At 42.9% G+C, this 20,287-nt stretch overlaps 1 protein-coding gene across 4 annotated transcripts in view; it reads left to right on the top strand.

Annotated features, from left to right (window-relative positions):
- The window catches only part of LOC140389912 (SPRY domain-containing SOCS box protein 1-like), a 267,424-nt gene extending 247,881 nt beyond the window's left edge, over window positions 1–19,543 (top strand). For all 4 annotated transcript variants that reach the window (XM_072474557.1, XM_072474554.1, XM_072474553.1 and 1 more), the window contains one exon: window positions 18,142–19,543. In XM_072474557.1, the coding sequence (XP_072330658.1) occupies window positions 18,142–18,269 (128 nt within the window). In that variant the 3' untranslated portion in view covers window positions 18,270–19,543. The remainder of the gene's footprint in view (window positions 1–18,141) is intronic.
- Window positions 19,544–20,287: the final 744 nt, after the last annotated feature.

The raw sequence follows: 20,287 nt of genomic DNA on the forward strand, positions 1-20,287 counted from the left end.
GTCAGGGTGTACATATCATATTACTCCTACAGCACGTGGCTAAGAGCTAGTCTGGTTCAGTCAGATAGATTAATCACATTAGGTTAGCAGAGAGTCGAACTCACAGAGGATTGAGCTAACTGTGACAGGTTCAATCAATCATATTGAACTAACTTCAAGGTGTGGAGTATCTCTCAGGTAAAGCTGCATCCAGTTGCAGCCCGTGTTATCTTATTGTGCTTAACACGATAGTTGTGTCGGGTAGTTAGCGATGTTGCTGGTGGTGTCGATAATTTTTTCTGCTTTTCCAACTTGGATGTATGTTGAATATGGACTCTCTTCCTTCTGGTTCCTTCTTGCCTGATGCTGTCTGGGTGATATAAAAGTTTGGAGTCTCACCTTCAACAACAACATTTGCCAGGTTCCAGGTTTTCATGGTTGGATCTGGTAAATGTACAGTTTGTCCTTTCAACAGCTCAGGCAGGGATTTAACATACTTGGTAAAGTGTTGACCTCCTCCTACCTGTGCATCAGTGAGTTGTTTGTCTTTCTCCTGGACGCAGTATCATGCTTGTATTATATTTTCTTCCATTAACAGCTCTGCAGGCGATTTCATGTCTGCTTTTAGAGGGTAGATCAAAGTAACAATAAGGCAAAGTTTGAGTCTTCCTTTGTCTATTGGTATTTTTTGAGGGTTGTCTGGATCATCATGCCTTTCTATAATCTATGTCCTTGAGCATAATGCAACGACGAGATGACTATGTTGAACCCACACTGTTCATTGAATTACTTAAGTACTCTGGATGTTAATTGGGTTCTATTGTCATTTATTATTCTTTCAGGAATCCCTTGTTCACTGAACAAAACTAATACTGCTTATAATTTATCATTCGCGATCTCAAACTTTTCACCTTTTCGCTAAAAGGGAACTTTGGTTTATAGTCTGAAACTGTGAAATTCCATTCCTGATTATGTGTGAATAAATGACTTCCAAAGTATGGGTAGTATTTCAGCTATCATTTTCTCATTCTGCTGTATTTCTGTACTTCTGAAATACATTGTATGTCAACTCAATGCTTTTGTAGATGCCTTTCCAGCACACAGCTGATCTGGCGCTGAGCTTGCGGGACTCCATTCCAATGGGACCTACATACCTTTTCTTATTTTAAAACAATTCCGAGTACCGAATTAATTAAGGGCCAATTTAGCGTGGCCAATCCACCTACCTTGCACATCTTTGGGTTTTGGGGACGAAACCCACGCAGATGGGGAGAATTAGCAAACTCCACACAGACAGTGACCCAGAGCTGGGATCGAAACTGGGACCTCGGTGCCATGAGGTTGCAGTGCTAACCACTGTGCCACCATGCTGCCCTAGCCTACATGTGTTTTCTAGAGAAATTCTTCCTGCATTATTTTGGATGTGATTATTCTGCGTCTGCCTCACAGCATGTCATCTTCCAGTGAGATGTTGTCGCTGATAGACCGGTACTGCCATAATGCAAGCTGTGTTTGCAGTATCTTATCAGGCCCTCCCTGGATCACTTGCTGAGAGTGTGCCTGCAACTCCTTGCCTTTGTCGGTCTCATCTCTAATTGACTCTGTTTTCAGTGGTGTTACATTCACGAAGTAATGGATATTTATACCTGGATCTTTTATCTCATGGTTTGCTGAGATAAGCTGCAGCTCCTTGCAACTGTAGCCCAGGAAAGCAGGATCATCTGTTTTGATGATATAGAACTTCCGTTAACTTCCTTTCCTTTGTGCGTCCCTCTAAAATGGGTTGTTCTGAGTTGTTGAATCTCGGATTCCCTTCATATGCCCTTAGCATGACATTGTTTGGTTTCAAAGCACCAAAATAGTCATTTTGTTTCAAATTTTCAGAAAAAATTTTCTGGCACAGATTCAGAAAAGATCTTCTGGCACAGATTGAGTGGACTAATGTTACTCTGTGCTCCATCATCAAGCTTCAGATTTCTGACTGTGAGCTTAATCCCTACCCCACTTCCTGATCTGAATGGTTGAGGAGAATTTTTTTCCACTGGGAACGGTTGCATCCAGCCATTTCATGGAGTTCCATGATTCGTATGACATCTAAACCTAGTGTCATCTTCCAGATTATGGATGTTTTCATTCTTTTTACTTCTCATTTCCCTGTTGCTAGCTCTTTGGTACTCCATTTACTCTCTTCTTTCCCAGTGATTTGGCTTTCCACAAGCTATGCCATTCATACATTTCCTTTTTGTTTGTTAACTTGTGGGGTGGGATTCTCCAATCCCGCGGCAGAGTGCCCACACCGTCAGGTTTTATGAGGCGTGAGCAGGCCGCTCCCAGTACTAATTCTGGCCCCTACAGGGGGCCAGCAGGGCGCTGGAGCGGTTCGCGCCGCTCCAGCTGCCGATCCCGGCGGGAACTGTGCGCCGTGGGATCCGCGCATGTGAAGTGGCGCCGGCGCCAATGCGCACATGTGCAGTGGCCTCCTTCAACGCGCCGGCCCCGACACAACATGGCGCAGGACTACAAGGGCCGGCGAGTAGGAAAGGAGGCCCCCAGCCACAGAGGCTGGCCCGCCGATCGGTGGGCCCCGATCGCGGGCCAGGCCACATCGGAGGCCCCCCTTGGGTTCGCCCCCCCCACACAGGCCGCTGCCCGACCCTTCCACGCCGAGGTCCTGCCGGCCCAGAGCAGGTTAGAACGGCGGCAGCAGGACTCGACTCATTTCCTACTGCCGCTCGGCCCATCCGGGCCGGAGAATCGGCGGGCCGGCTGCTTAGAGCGGCCCGCAACCGGCGCCGCGCCAGTCACACCGGCGCCAATTGCGCCGATTCTCCGCTCTGCGGAGAATCGTGTGCAGGCATCGGGGCAGCGTGGCCCAGTCGCGGAGATTCTCCGGCCCGGCCCAGGGCTGGGAGAATCCCGCCTGTGGTCACCAACATGACTGTATCTCTCTCTCTTTGGTGTGCATTCCTTTGTTGCAGTTTCATGGCATCAGTTGTCCTACCTACCACTTAACCCAACTGAAGGCTTGCTCTTTGGATCATTAGCATGTTCATCTGTCTACTTGTAGTTTCGTGGGATGTGGTACTGTCTACAACCTCCCAAATTGTGAGCTAGTCCTTTCCAATTATGTCTCAGCCCCAAATGAGCTGCTCCAGCAGCCTTTCATCTATGTCCCTGATTTTACGTTCCTCAATTTTAGAAAATTTTCAAAATCTCACCTGGTTCTTGCCTCAGGCTTTCAAACTCATATCAGTTGTCCTGATGTTTGACTTTGCCTGAGGGTATATGCTGAATATTTTCAAAAATTATGCTATCATCGTCACCCAACTCCCAGATTTTAAAGAAGTTTAACCCTTTCTCTCGTATCCACAAAAATATACAGCTGATTCTTTCCTCTTCACTGGTTCTGCCTTTTAGAAACTTACTGAATGTCAGTCCATGCTATTCCAAAACTTCTCATGCCTTTATGACATCATCAGACTCCCAATTTATTGTGGGTTAGCCCATTGTGTTTATTTGTAAAACCTTTAACATGATTCTGTCATAAAGCTACAACTCTTTATTTTTTTGAAATAACATTTTTCAAAGTCTTTTAACTTGTTGAGACCCCAGTTAGTATAACTCTAAGGGACGATCACAGAATGGAACCCTGGCTCAAAAGACCGTAACCTTTATATTTTCTTTTATAAAACTTGGAGGAACAGAGTCACAGGACCACTCATTAGTTTTAACAACAGGAAAAAACGTTTAGAATACATGAAATGTTGGATTATTATACAATTCTCCTTTACTCCTGCCTCCTTAGCTTAAAAATTACACACGGGTTTTAAAGATTAACATGAATTACAAAGTGCACCCTAAGCTACAATGGTCTCATTAACACACAAAGTCCCTTTTAAGCAGACAAGATGACTGGTCAAATATACTCATTCTGCTCTGCACCCAAGTTGTGTCCTGTGAATTTCTCCTTAGTATCCCCCCAGATGATGATCACAAGAGAGTTTCCAAACTCCACTCCCAAAAACACTCTTTAAAATCTTCTCTCAGAAAAATGCTTTCCCGTAGTGATTTGTATTCTGAAATCCAGACCAGGTTTTCCAAACGATACTTTAACCAAAGCTTCTGCGCCACTTTTACGGCAAATCCAGTTTAAGATTTTACACAATTCCTTTCGGATTTATTTGGCTTGACTGCTGTGTAAAATGCTCACAATTGCTTTAACTTTTTATTCTCAGACTGTATTAAAATGGCACCAGATATTTGTTTTCCCTTTGGAGGCTGCTGTCACACTTTAAATCTGGTTACTGCAATTGTCTCTTTAACTCAAAACACTTTGCTCTTCCTTGAAGTCTTCTGAACCATACCTATGCCTCTGTTCACTTAACTCCAGACTTCTTGGGACACTTCTCTTCATTTCTCCACTTTCCTCAACTAGCTGCTCTTTAGATCTCTGAACTTGTTTTCTTAACCATTACTCCATGGCATGACTTTTCTTCTAGTGAAGCTGAAAGAAATTTTCCTTCTCTAGCCTTTAAAGCAGAGCTGTGAGAGCTGTCTTCTTTCTCACTATCTATCTCCAATTGCAAGCAAATTAGCTAACTAAAAGTTATCTACTTTGCAAAGCTCCAGTTGCTAAGCAACACCCACATGCTTATGTCTTTTATTTATTCTTCACGCAGTCGCTCTCTCTAAGCAAAATAGAAACAAAGTTGGAACTTAACCAATCCCCATACGTACAAACACCTTTATCCAGCATGAATCTAACAATAGGTTTTACCCTTCCAGGCACAGAAGTATTAAATTAAACCTGCTTAAAACTATACCTTATTTCTAATGTTTACTGATACAAATATTGTATCAATGCAAAAACTACCTTTGTTTACCTAACAAACTGAAATTTGAAATTAAATAGAACAAACTGCTTTAATTTTTAATTAATAATTTTTGTTGTCACAAGTAGACTTACATTAACACTGCAATGAAGTTACTGTGAAAATCTCCTAGTTGCCACATTCCAGCACCTCTTCAGGTACACGGAGGGTGAATTCAGAATATCCAGTTCATCTAACAAGCATGTCTTTCTTGGACTTGTGGGAGGAAACAGGAGCATCCAGAGGAAACCCAAGCAGACACTGGGAGAACATGCAGATTCCGCACAGACAGTGACCCAAGCCAAGAATCGAACCTGGGACCCTGGCATGGTGAAGCAACAGTGCTAACCACTGTGTTACCATGCCAAAATGCAAGGCCACCTTACATGCTAGAGGTGAGAAAGGCAAACGAGAGCTACCAAAGGGGAATGTAAAGAGAGGATTTTCGCATTTCATTAAATATTCAAATCCCATCTCCTGCTGGTTGATATCTCGGAATAAGGAAATGGTCTGAATTCAAAGAAATTTGAGTCTGGGGCGAGAGACACGTTCTTTGTTCCCTTTCAGAAAATCAAAGGGAACTGGAATTAAAAACTCAACTGCAGACCACTTCTGTGTGTACTGATGTGCTGATATGTCAGAGTGGGTCTGTGTGACACACAAACAAGAAGGAACCCACAACTAGTCACTCCAGCTAAAAGGACAAGGAAGCAAAGTATCTCTCTCTGTTGCTGGAGAAAAGCTCAACAAGACCATGGGCAAAAGGAAATTAAACAGTTTTGTAGCCACTCTGTGGAATCCAGTGTCTCCAAACTAACTGCTAGCTTTCCAGAGTCTACTGTAATCACCCAATGTACCACCATCTATGCTCATGGATAATCCAAAGCCTGATCCATATATTTTTTAATAAATTTTATCTGAACTTTTAACTTATCATCTAATCAGTGGGTGAATGTGTGTCTGTTGTATGCTCTTTAGTATTTTCTCAATTTAGTTTTTAGTAGCTAATAAACGTTTCCTTTCTTTCTCAAGAAAGCCTGGTTAAATTGGTTCCTTCTAAAAAGTAACTGCAATTGGGCTGGGAAATGGTATCCACAAGCGAAGGGATTCCTTTAAAATTAGCCTTGTTGCACAATCGGGGTATGGGTTGAATAATGAAGGGTAACCTACTAATTCCTTCTCACCCGGGGGCATAACAAAATTGGGGTCTTCTTCAAGAGGTTAATAAATTTAGGGGACCTTGCCCCGGGACTGGTCGAAACAATTCACTCCATTTTTCCCTCTGGGGCGGCAAGGTGGCACAGTAGTTAGCACTGCTGCCTCATTGCGCCAGGAACCCGGGTTCAATTCCAACCTTGGGCGACTGTCTGCTTGGAGTTTGCATATTCTCCCCATGTCTGCGTGGGTTTCCTCCGGTTGCTGGGGCTTCCACGCACAGTCCACGCAGGTTAGGTGGATTCGATATGTTAAATTGTCTCCAAAAAGGGTTGCAAGATGGGGAATTGGGCCGAGGTTAGGGTGCTCTTTCAGAGGGTCGGTGCAGACTCAATGGGCTGAATGGCCTCCTTCTGCACTGTAGCATTCTATGATTCGGAGGTTGGTTTTTCAATCTCGCTCTAAGTTTTGCTCTCAGATATCCACTTCCACTATGTTTCGTCCTTGGGTTCCCATCGGTTTGAAATAATCAAAATGTTGGAACTTCTTTGAGTATATTTTACAGCTATCCACGGCTGGTCGGTTGATAAGATTGATACATTGGGCAGAATTTTCCAGTCCCCACCATTGCCAGCTGCAGGACTGGAAATTACTGCCCAAAGGCAATGGACCTTTGCTGGTCCTTCAAATTTTCCATCACAACCATGATGTTTCCCAAGGAAGGCGGGACTGGAAAGTCCCAGCCATAGCTACTTGGCACAAGACTGCAGTGTAACAGTATATGAGGAACCCTGGGATATATATATTACATAAATATTAATACCTAGCTTTTTATGAATAATATTTTACATGAGTGTTATAAAATGTTAACTATAGTTCTATAAGAGCCCCCTTTAACTGGCATAATTTTGATTGCGCAATTAATTCATATTTATCATTTTCACATTCTTTCTATTCCTTCTCTGCTTCCTCCCTTCTGTCAAAGGCAAAAAACGAAAAGTGGGAATCCTGAAGCCCAGACAAGACAGTACGTCAGGGAGTTTTTCCATCAGATGCACTTAAATTATATTCCCATGCCCTGTTGTTAATATGTTACCAAGGTGTTTCAGCCGCTCCCAATCTGCGACTAATGAGTGGTGGCCACATTCTATTGCTCTGCCCCTATAATGCCATCTCCACATCATGCCTATAATGAATGTATACACATTTTTCAGTGGGTTACAATTTATTTGATACTGACAACAGCAATCTAATCTTGCTCTCTCTCCCGCCCAGTCTCCCCCGACTTTAGTTGTTATTTAGCTGCAGCTGTTAGCACTAATTAAGGCATGTTAATGGCAGCAATTAATCTTCAGCTTTTGAATAGAAGATTTGGCAGAATTAGCAAATAAAGGCTGCCTCGTTATTGCCCTTCAATTCTAGGTATTGCACTCTGTTTAAATTATTAGGCTTTTATTTCCACGTTATTGTGTAGCATAAAAGTAACATTTAAATGCCGTGCTGTTTCAAATTCATCCACAGCACCAAAGCCTGAATAAAAATACTTCCTTTGTAAGACAAAAAGACAAACTTAATTTCATATTGACCAAAAAATTCATACTGTGCTCAGAAAGCTAGGCACATTTGGTCATTGTTCTCAAATCAACTACTCGTAAGTAGGAATGGATTGATGATTCTAAAAGGCTGAATGACGCATCTGAATTACAGAGATTAGGTTTTATGTCAAAGTGCAGTAGAAAAGAAATCCAATGATTATTTTGACCTTTTGTATAAAAACTAAAGCTACTACAAGCAAACTGACATTAATAATGTATGATGCCAGATGGTAACACGTCAGACATTGGGTGTACACTGATGTATCAGTAATTGGTCTTTTAGATCTAATGGGTCCCATAGAAAGTGGATGAAAATGGTTAGTTTTGAATTGATTGTAAATTTTAAGTTTTTATTAAAAACATGGGAAAGAACATAACATCATCAATATTTACTAAGCTGTACAAAGATGCTTGCGCACAGAATGGCCAGAGGGCTTATTCAGACAATAGTGATCATTCTGTAGAATAAAAGGTTAACATCAGGAGTACCTGATACTGATGTAACTATGATACAATGAAATGAAAATCGCTTATTGTCACAAGTAAGCTTCAATGAAGTTACTGTGAAAAGCCCCCAGTCGCCACATTCCGGCGCCTGTTCGGGGAGGCTGATACGGGAATCGAACCGTGCTGCTGGCCTGCCTTGGTCTGCTTTAAAAGCCAGCGATTTAGCTTGTTATATGACTAAGAAAGTGAGATCTCTTGGGAAACAGAAGTACAACCTTGTGTGAAGTACTGATATGTATCTATCCGTCCATCCATCTCCACAAATGTAGATGTGTAAATAAACAATGTTTTTTATGAATAATGGCCTGTGGCAGTATTCTTAAGGTAATAGCCAAACCATAAAGAAGCCGCTTCTAGACCCCGAAACATGGAAGCATCAGACAGAGTAAAAGACCCAAGAAAAACTCTTAAGACGACTGCAGATCTGAAAGTCTCTCTGAATCCTTGGAAAAGGACAGGAAGAAAGATTGAAGACTCGCCTGAGAATGGGAGCATTATGGGTGCTGCAGATGCAAACAGAACCTGGGTCCCCAGCACCATGAGGCAGCAGTGCTAACCACTGTGCCACCATGCCGCCCAGCCTGTGTTGATTATACCACCAATCAGGACATTAGAGTGGGGAATCTCCTTAGGGGCTGGAGTCCTCTCTTAGGCAGAAGTCACATAGGAAGCTAGGGGCAGTAGTGTAATTGCTGTTTTCTTATCAATAAATAATTTTTGCATTCTCAAATGAAGCCTGTGAAAGTGCATCACAACTGGCAACAAGGATAAGAAATTCTCACAAGAATGCCTCTCTTTGGCCAAATAGACCCCTTGAAGATATTGCGATATTGCCAGACCATGTGTAATGTTGAATCAGAAAAGATGGGCAGTTACAATATGCTCAGTGCATTAAAGATACTGAAAGACAGACATGGAAAAATAAACCTGTATTCGTCTGCAGAGTCAAAAGTTTGGAAAGAAACTTCTCGGGAAATGAAAAACACAAGGTGGCCTTGTGGAACTGGCAGTTAGATGAGCTGTGGCTTCAAATTTAAAAGTAAGGAATTTGGATGAAAGGCACAAAATTGCTGCAGATTTCTGTTTTTAAAAAGGCTCAAAAGCTTTTTTTAACAAATGGCTGGCACCACCAGGAAGCAGTGTTACAACTTTCAGAGTAAACAAAAAAGAAACAGTCTGAGACGCTCTACCTGCATTAATCCATTTGTTGAATAATACACCTGCAAAGGTAAGCCACCTGTATCTGAGCAATTACAGCCTGTGGGAGGAAAAGATTACCACACAGTCTTGAAGTAGCAATATCCTTAAAGAGGTAATAACACCCATGCACTTAATGCAGCAACCACGAAAAGGAGCAAACAACTTTGGACAGGAAAATTAGAGAAGACCCCATAGAGGGCATCTCTTTTTGAAAAGAAAATCCGTAAGCAACAAAGGCCTCAAAGAAGAGGCAACAATAGACCTCAGAGGAGGCAATGAAGATCTCAAGGAAGAGATCCCAAAGACCTCAAAGAGGAGGGTACTGAAAGACCCCACAAGGAGGGCAACACTTTGTCGAAGACAGACCTAACCAACAGTGAAACCAAAAGACTCAGTAGAAATTAAGGTTCCATTTGAGAAATGTATACATTCAGTAAGAACATGATAGATTTGCCTTGGAAGAAACACCAAAATTACAGACCTCAAAAGAAAATAGGAACAATTGAACATCGAGGAATCAGCAAAAATAATTAAAGCTCTAGCGAAGATATTAAAAGGACAAGGTGAAATGACTGACAAACTTGGCAAATAAAGAAGTTGCAAAAAAAATACAAAATTAAGTTGAGAAAGAGAAATTAATGAGACAATGTAGAATTTTTTAAAACTGGAAAATTAGAACAAGTCCAGTGAAGAATTGAATCGTGAGAATAAGAGCTTGGAGAGAAGCTTGACAGTGAGAAATTAACTGATGAGATAAAATTTGATAAAATTATGAATTTGACACAGAATCGGCAATTAAGACAGAGAAAGAAACTGAGATTGTGTGCCAGAACAAAATTGCTGAAATGGTCACGCAGATATGATAAAATGGTCGATGAAAAAGATACTGAATTGAAATGCTGGAAAGAGAAGAAATTTTATCTCACGACCTAAGTATCAGAAACAATGTATCATGACTATCCTCTTGTGTCTTTTGTCTTGACAGTTCGCAAAGAACTGTCAAGACATAAGACTTTGTTATGCTGTGATGATATGTGCCTGCATGTATTACATTGTAGGGTGTTCGGCAGAGCAAGAGGTCAACGTGGGACTGGAGAGTGCTCTGCCCACATATCATATACGTATTTAGTCAAATGATGAGAGAACAGTCTAGTATATAAAATTCTGGGAGCAGCATGCCTGCATGGAACAGCTCCATGCACTCCTATATTTGAAACTGTACATAGTTAAACAAGTGTTTATGTTTAAACACAAAGCCTCAAGATCTCATCAATGAGAGACTTCCGGTTGCGGCTATGCAGAGCTAAGTCGCACGTTCGGCAGCTCCCGCTTGGAACGGACTTTAGGGCTCTTTTCGGGGTCCCAACGGCATTTTTTCGACATTTCCCGGTGTGGGATGAAGACTGCAACATTTCCCCCGACAGTGTATGGCTTGGACCAGGAGCAGGGTGACTCAAAAAGTGGTGGTGCAGCCAAAGAAAGTGCGAGGGAAGAAGAGCAAGATGGCGGCGGGCGGGGACCAGGCAGCGCGGATGCAGTGGGCGTAGGAGCAGCAGGAGGTTATCCAGCACTGCTTCAAAGAGCTCAAAGCGGACCTGCTGGAGCCGATGAAGGCTTCTATTGATAAGCTGCTGGAGACCCAGACGGCCCAGGGGGTGGCGATCCGCGGATCCTGGGCCTCCCGGAGGGGTCGGACGTGGGGGCCTATGTGGTCACTGTGTTAAACTCGCTGATGGGAGCGGGGTCCTTCAAGGGGCCCCTGGAGCTGGAAGGGGCCCATAGAGTGCTGGCGAGGAGGCCCAAGGCTAATGAGCCGCCGCAGGTGGTGCTGGTGCGGTTTCATCAGTTTGCTGATCAGGAGTGCGTACTCAGGTGGGCTAAGAAAGAGAGGAGCAGCAGGTGGGAGAACGTGGAGGTTCGAATATATCAGGGCTGGAGCACGGAGGTGGCGAAGAAGAGGGCCGGGTACAACCGGGCGAAGATGGTGCTGCACAGGAAGGGGATGAAGTTTGGCATGCTGCAGCCGGCGCGTTTGTGGGTCACCTACAAGGACCGGCAACATTATTTTGAATCCCCGGAGGAGGTGTGGGCCTTTGTTCAGGCCGAGAAGCTGGACACAAACTGAGGGTCGGGATGGGGGGTTGGGCATGGGGATGGTCGGGGTTGTGTTACATTTTAATGGGGGGGGGGGTTCTTTGTTCTTGTTTAGTTTAGGTTCGGTGTGGGTGGGTTGGGCACTGTTTTGGTTGGGTCTTTCGGGTGGGCTCTTGGAGGGGGGTAAGTAAATGGAGTAGGGGGTGGATGGCCGGTAGGGGGGATGGGGCCCAGCGTGGGGGGGGAGAGTGGCCCGAGTCGGGGGTGAGGGGACTGGGCCTGTAAAAGGAGCTGCGCCAGAGGAAGCGGGGCCGGGCAGATGGGAAGGGCGTGGGGCCGGGGCGGGGAAGCACGGGTTTTTTCCCGAGCTTGGGATGGAAGGGGGAGGTGGAGAGCCTGCTGGTGGGTACACAGAACAATATATATATATATATATAGAAGGGCACACACAAACATACCAAAAAAAAGTAATAATAAAAAATAAATAAAAAAAATAAATAAATAACTGGTAAGGTATTATGTACCAGCTCAACAGCGGCAACTCTGTACAATTGGCAATATTATTTACAACACATAAATAGGCATCTGTTTGGGGGGGGGGGGGGAAGAGACTGGGGAGGTAGATATACATTTGGGTGCTGGAGAAACAATTAGAGAGCAATACTCGAATGGGTCTGGTGTTGGTGTTGTCGAGAACCTTAATCTTAAAGGGTTAAACTAAAATATTGGGCGGAATTCTCCGCTGCGGCATGCTCCGTTTTGCCGGCAGCCCCGGGGGTTTCCCGACGGCGTGGGGCTGCCCCACAATGGGAAACCCCATTGACCGGCCGGTGTAACGGAGCAACCCGCCGGTGGGGTGAGGCAGAAATGTGGCACGGCGGGATGGAGCATCCCGCCCATTGCCTTTGCTCATTCTTTGATTTATTGCATTTAGTTTTTCTTTACCGTAGTACATTGTAATTAAATATTTTGGAGCACGAATTAATTCTATGATATTTTATCATTGAACTAAACAGTTGGAGCTTCCTAGTCCATGATTTTTCTCCTCAAAATATATGTTCAAAAATGGGAAACAAATTGCATTATAGTTCAATATAGTCACTTCCTTTACTGGCCTTTCTGCCCTCCGATTTTTAAATTTACATTCCCAAGTTTAAACTCAAAAATACCTCACATGGGCTTAGTTCATTCTCTTCTCAATCTCTCATCATGATACATGTGTGGTGGTATGTATTAGGGGTAATACGGTACACCACGTGTCGACAGGCTATTGGTGGAGGGATGCCAGGTCCTGATAAGATCTGACACCTACTGGACTCCATCCAGAAATGCCGGTATAAGAACCCAGCTTTTCCCTCCATTTCCCTCAGCAGCTGCATTCTGTAACCACGCTGCTGGGGATAAAGTTCTGCTTAATAAAGCCTTCAATTGACATTACCTCAATCTGCCTCGCGTCATATTGACGGTGCTACAACATGCACATTTTTTATTGGTGTCTGTGTGTCCGATGCTGGCCTTTGGTGTAAAACATGTCAGAGGTAATGATTCATTTTGCTGTTGTTCAAATGCTGCTATTGGTACATACAAATGATGTCCTAATTAAAACTTGAAGTTTAATCTATCGGATAGCTTGGTGAGTAAATACATGCTTAGCACAAAGTAGGGAAGTCGAATGTTTAATTCCTTGACTTTGGTCAGAACTAATCTTTGGCTGTGTGGAGCTACAGTTGGCACCCACATGCTCCATATCTATTAATGTGCTGTAGTACAAATATTTTGCATATTGCTGCTTTGCAATTACCTATCTTTCTAAGAGAATGTTAACCAATGAACTATAAAAAATAATCAAAATAAGTGACATGCAGCTTGTAGATTACATTCTAGGCTTCAAGTTAATTTGATTTGTACACATATCCAGAGAAGGTTTATTCAATATCAATGTTAATTGAGCTATTTATTTGGGCACTGTGGTGTTGCCAATCTGGCACTCTAGCAGTGCCACCCTGACTGCCAGGGTGACCAGGTGGCGCTGAAAGGTGCACTGCCAGGGTGCCCAGGTGACATCAAGCCCATGCCGGGGATTGGGCCCGGGGGTGCCTTGCACTTTTGAGGTGAGATATGGGGGGCTTGATTACCTCCTTATTGGTGAGTTTGAGGCATTGGGGGCGGGGGTCTGGAGGCTGCGGTGGTGGTGGTGGGGGTCTAGAGATCACAGTGCTATTTAAAAATGATGGAGCTCGTTGAAAATGGGACTAAGTGCGACCTAGGTGGGCATTCCTCTCCGAGGCCAAGAAATTATGCAGCGTCCCATTTAATAGCATGGTCATTCTAAACCCGCTCGACATGGAATCTTTCATTTCCGTTAAAACGTGCCCTAAATCATCTGGAGCTGTCATCTTTTTAGGGCTATGTCAATAGCAAGTTATCAAGGATTCTCAACTGTCCACCATGTAGGGCAGCAATCCAGCCCTGGGAAAGCAGTGACCATTTAGAAAGACATGGACTAATCAATTGCAGTCTGCATAAATTGCAAAAAGCAGGTCATGCCTGACTAATTTAAGTTTTTGAACAAGTCATCATCTTCTTTCTTAACAATAAAGGACTGTTTTTGTTTGCACTTACATAAGCATATTGCTTTAGATTTGTTAGTATGTTAGTTTTGCATGAGGTTGAACATATTATTCACATTTTCTTCAGTGAATAATGTCAAAAATACAATAGGTAATATTTCATCTCAATCAGTGAGATTGATGTGGGCAAAATGAGCTCCTACTTTAGAAAACTGACATAGCAGAATTAGTACACTTTAAGATATAACCTTATTACACAGTAGCATTAGTGCCAGGTAGTCCCGCTTAGTACCAAAGCTTAAGTTGCAATATCAAACACTTTTGAAAGAGAAATATGCCCATTTAACCTGCGCTCCAATGATGCATCCAATCTTCCTTTCTCTGCAGCAGCCTGAAGCCTCCAGCGGCCCAGTCTGCGCAGGCTCCAGTGCGGTGCAGCAGCCAGCTTAGGAACATCTATTCTGGGCAAGCATTTAAACAATAAATTTAGATAGAAAATAACAGGTAACCTTTTTAACACGTGTGGTAACTTTTTTAACAAGTGTTTTTAAAAAGTTATGTGGATGTTTTTTAAACAGGTTTTTGTTTGCTCTTTCTTTTAGACAGTCATTACTAATGTTGTTAATTATTTTAAAGTAATTTTTTTAAAAAAAATTATGATGAAAGGTGATTATTTATAAGTGAACATAGATTTAGTTATTTCATAGATTATCATAGAATTTACAGTGCAGAAGGAGGCCATTCGGCCCATCGAGTCTGCATCGGCTCTTGAAAAGAGCACCCTACCCAAGGTCAACGCCTCCAGCTGATCCCCATAACCCAGTAACCCCACCCAACACTAAGGGCAATTTTGGACACTAAGGGCAATTTATCATGGCCAATCCACCTAACCCGCACATCTTTGGACTGTTGGAGGAAACCGGAGCACCCGGAGGAAACCCACGCACACACGGGGAGGATGTGCAGACTCCGCACAGACAGTGACCCAAGCCGGAATCAAACCTGGGACCCTGGAGCTGTGAAGCAACTGTGCTATCCACAAGGCTACCGTGCTGCCCTTTTGTTTTAAATCTGTGAAACTATTTAATTCTGTACTATATTATTATATATTTTTTTTACGTATGGCATGCTTAAAAATGTTCGTATGTTTTAATTTAGATTATGGTCATAAGATTTTAAAAGCGCCTTGGGGCTTTTTTTTTTGCTGTCACTGACCTTGTAAAATCTTTTTGTTTTATTAGTATAGAGTCACTGCAGTGCAAAAGAAAGCCATTCGGCCCATCTAGTCTGCACTGACATTCCTTAAGAGCACCTGACCCAGGCCCCCCGCCCTTCCTCCATAACTCCACCTAATCTTTGGACACTAAGGGGAAATTTAGCAAGACCAATCCGCCTAACCTGCACATCTTTGGACTGTGGGAGAAAATTGAAGCACCCGGGGGAAACGGCAGGGACCCAGGTTCAATTCCAGCCTTGGGTAACTGTCTGTGTGGCATTTGTACATTCTCCCCATGTCTGTGTGGGTTTCCTCTGGGTGCTCTGGTTTCCTCCCATAGTCCAAAGGTGTGCAGATTAGGTGGATTGTCTATGCTAGGTTGCCCCTTAATGAGATGCACAGGTTAGGTTCTAGTTATAGGACGAGGGAGTGGACCCAGGTGGGGTACTCTTTCAGAGGGTTTGTGCAGACCTGATGTGCTGAATGGCCTCCTTCTGCACTGTAAGATTTATTTTCCATGGTTCTAGGAAATCCATGCAGACATGGGGAGAATGTACAAACACCACACAGTCACACAAGGTCCTGCAATAAAATATATTTTCTCACTTAAAACACAATGGTTCCACCTACTTGTAAAGAGGAATGAGTGAAGAGCGGGGTAAGGGGAGGGAGATAAGGGTTGGCGGGAGGGAAGCGGGGGGATGTTTAACCATTGTTAATCAACAAGCTCAACATCTGAAAGCAGCAGCTGCTGAAGTGCAATGTCCAGGCACACATCTCCTCTGACATCATTTTGGGATGTCCTTTGGCAGTAAACTCTCAGGGGTGGGTGATTGATTCGCTGCAATACGTGTCAGACAGATAGTTCACATTACCTTACAGGAGGCTTTCATATATCAACTAAGGCATTAAACTTTATTAAACCATTTGAAGCAATCACTCAGGCTTCTAAGGATGAACATTACATCTGGGAGACTCGTAAACAACTCAGCTTAAAATATATCGCAAAATCAAAATGTTAGCACTGAATCAGCTGGGAGGACAGGAGTGCTGACATTAGTGTCCTTGAAGGAGCCAATAGCACCAGTATCGAGGCCATGATCATCCAAAACCAACTCCGCTGGGCCGCCCACATGCTTAGGATATCAGAGTCCTGTCTGCCAAAGCAAATCTTCTTCGCCTGAACAAGAGGAGGACAAAGGAAGCTCTTCAAAGACACCTGGTAGGCTTACCTCAAGAAATGGAACATAGACGTAAATGTGGGGGAGACCTACTTGGAAGAATCTCCTGATTTGAAGGGACACAATTCTTCGAGAACACCCGAGGCGGCCCGGAAAAGGAGCCTGAGAAAGGAATTCCCACGACAGAGCGTCCAAGGACCGATGCCACCTTTTGGAAACTCTTGCTCTAGGATCGGGTTCATCAGTCGCGCAAGAACACACACAACCCGTGATAAGTAACAGAGCACCTTAGGTGGACAATCATACCAGTTAGTGAGTGATCACCGCATTCTATCCATTATAGTTGCTTTAATGGAATTAACATCCTCACGACAAACCAAAGTATAAAAAAAATAAGTCTTTCACCTTCTGTGACTTCAAACTCACTTTATACAGTAAAATACCCTTTTAATGGAATTAACAGCCTCATGACAAACCAAAGTTTAAAAGAATTGTATTGGCATTTTAAACATATTTATAAACTCTAAACACTAATAATATAAAACATTAACCTACCAAAAAAATATCCATTGCCTCTGCTAGACTGAAACATTTCCATATAAATAAAACGGTGTAAAAACTCACCCAATATCCAGGTAAGTGGCACAAGTTAACACTGCAGCTGGACTTTTCATTCAGCAGCACAGGGCTTCAAGCATGGGGGGGGGGGGGGGGGGAAATGGCTGGGAGTTAAAACAGCGTGTGCTTCCAGTGCACATGCCTGAACTTTCGGGTCGACATGCCGCTCATGTGCAGCGTACCAGCGACTTAAGTTACGAATGATGCAGTAAGTTACGGGCCGATGTGGCCTGACCCACAGAGTCTATTCCAACATCAGAATGAGTCGCCCGAGAACTGACTGGAACCATTTCACTTTCATCCCCGTTTAAGTCCTAATTTCAGCATTCGTTCCAAGTAGTTTCAGATATATACATATATAAATATTATAATATACATCAACATTAATTTCATGGAGTTTGAATTCAGGATTGCAGGTTTCTGTGCATCCTGCTCAAAATTAGATTGCATTTCAAGATTAACCCTGCAGGGCAATTAGCAACGACAAGTTGCCACATGTATTAATTAGTGCTGTTGCATGCAATTGTAGTTATTTAGTTTGGGGATTCACTTTTATTTCACTTGCCATTTTTGAACACTGCTGTTTCAATATTGTGTGTGTAAGAGAAGGCTGATTATAGAAATCAGCTCCATATTTCTTCTCTATTACTTTTGGGATTGCAGTTGTGAAACATCTCCAGATTGTGAATGGCGTACAGGAAATTGAAGATTAGGAGACATTAATAGAACACAGTGACTATAGTGATAATAGATGTATTTTGTTGGCTGAGCATAATGCGATCTTTGAACCAAAGGGTGGGGCTGAGACGTTACTTGATATATATGAATTCCATTTGATGACCATGTGATTGGCATATGCTCAAGAGGAATGCAGCCAGTGTCCATTCCACAGATTGTTTATCAAAGAGAATAGTGGGCCATGCAAGAACTTTGTAATACATTTATTTTTAGCTTAATGATGGTTTGTGAATAGTATGGAGAGTTTTGCTCAATGTTTTGTCTGTTTCAATTTGTCTTTACAAATAATGGCGATGTTATAATTAATCTCACACACACTTGTGGAATTGTATTTGTCCAAAGGGGTGCTGCTCACATTCTTTCATGCAAAAGCTTCCTGATGTTTAAAAATCAAACAATTTTTGTTTTTTATTTCAGCGGAACCATTGCCTTTAATGGACTTATGCCGAAGATCCATTCGCCTTTCTCTTGGCAAGGAAAGATTGCATGAGATAGAGACCCTACCCATGCCTGTTTCTTTGAAGAATTATTTGCAATACCAGTAATGAATAAACTGGGACTAAGCTGGAAAATCAATGCAAAGAGATGAAAAGCTACGGTTTACATCCGATTTTAATCTGTGGAGGACCCACGGTTGTTTGAAATATTTTGACTTCCAAATAGACCATGCTTAGGTAGGAATTAGAGGAAAACCTGTCATATGAATTAAGAGGATTATTTTCAGCCAGTGTTAAAAGTATTCCTATTTTAGCAGTAAAACAGTACCTCGTTATGAAATCCTCTTAATCCAGGAAACCACTTTCTATACATTTGTAATTTTAGCCTGTTGTCCATACAAAGTCTACATCGTTCGAATACACCCTGTAATATTCAGCAGGTTGTAGCTTGAGGATACTGCCTTGTAATTGTTTTGTATTCTTTCCTGTTTAAAACTGAATGTGCAGGTTGAAGCTAACGGGGACCTCTGGGGCAATTACAGTAGTTGTTTTTTAAATGCAGAGGTATTGGTTTGAATACTAGTACTGTGTTATTAATTTTAGCATGATTGTCGTATTAGACTGATTGAGATCTGGCTTCTTTTTTTTTAATTTAGCGTACCCAATTCATTTTTTCCAATTAAGGGGCAATTTCGTGTGGCCAATCCACCTACCCGGCACATCTTTGTGTTGTGGGGGTGAAACCCACGCAAACACTGGGAGAATGTACAAACTCCACATGGACAGTGACCCAGAGCCGGGATCGAACCTGGGACCTCAGCGCCGTGAGGCAGCAATGCTGCCACTGTGCCACCGTGCTGCCCAAGATCTGGCTTTGAACAGATAAGAAAATATATGCCTTGAAGCCGGTGTGCACGAGCTTCTACTTATTGCAAATTTCCTCTGAAGTTCTGCATGAATTTAAAAAGAAACTACTGAGAGATCACACAATATTCACTCTTACAAAGCTCAAGTCACTTTTTATTTTGAACTAAGGTTTTCCAGAACTGTTCTACTTAATTCAACTGAAAAACTTTGTTCACTGCAATGTACTTGTATGTGTGTGGAATAGTTTTATCTGTGCAGAGACTGTATTGTAACTCTACTCCATATCAGTCCCTTCACTGGTGGACTCCAGTCATTTTCACTTCTGTATCAGTCAGATCTTTTATAGATGCTGCTGCTTAATTTTCTTCGATCTGTTTTAAAGTTTATTTTGTTTTTAAACTGGAAATTGTTGCAGTTGCAGGGTGTCGAATGTAAGGACGGTGCTGCCTTCAGAGTTTTAAATGTGAATTAACTGAATGAAAAGTTTCTAATAAAGTTTACTGTCCAAACTAGAATCAATTATTTCTAACCCATGCTTTGCTGAGTGAATGGATGTGTCTATAACAAGGCTGCAAGTACAAAATGCAAGTTTATTCAATACTGTGGAATAGTCGGCCATAAGAGCAGCACGGTGGCATAGTGGTTAGCACAATTGCTTCACAGCTCCAGGGTCCCAGGTTCGATTCCTGGCTTGGATCACTGTCTGTGTGGAGCCTGCGCATTCTCCCCGTGTGTGCGTGGGTTTCCTCCGGATGCTCCGGTTTCCTCCCACAGTCCAAAGATGTGCAGGTTAGGTGGATTGGCCATGCTAAATTGCCCTTAGTGTCCAAAATTGCCCTTAGTGTTGGGTCGGGTTGCTGGGTTATGGGGATAGGGTGGAGGTGTGGGCTTGGGTAGGGTGTTCTTTCCAAGAGCCGGTGCAGACTCGATGGGCCGAATGGCCTCCTTCTGCACTGTAAATTCTATGATTCTATGATAAGATTCACAAGCAAAAGATGGACAAGTAAAGTCATTCTGCCCAACTTAACTCACTCAACTAGGAAACCTGACAGATTCCCCAGTCCAACATCTGGCTGTTCTTTAAACTGGCTTCAAATGTATCTCCTTTATTACTCAACCTGGATCTCCACTACAATGATTGATCACGCTTCGTGTGATTGACACCCTGTTTAAATCCCGTCATGTCCTCAGCTTAACTCTGCCAACTGTTCCAATCTAACAACAACACCCAATTCTGCATTACATCTGATTCTAGTCTC

This window comes from Scyliorhinus torazame, chromosome 14 (assembly GCF_047496885.1).
Source record: "Scyliorhinus torazame isolate Kashiwa2021f chromosome 14, sScyTor2.1, whole genome shotgun sequence".
NCBI classification, from domain to species: Eukaryota; Metazoa; Chordata; class Chondrichthyes; order Carcharhiniformes; family Scyliorhinidae; genus Scyliorhinus; species Scyliorhinus torazame.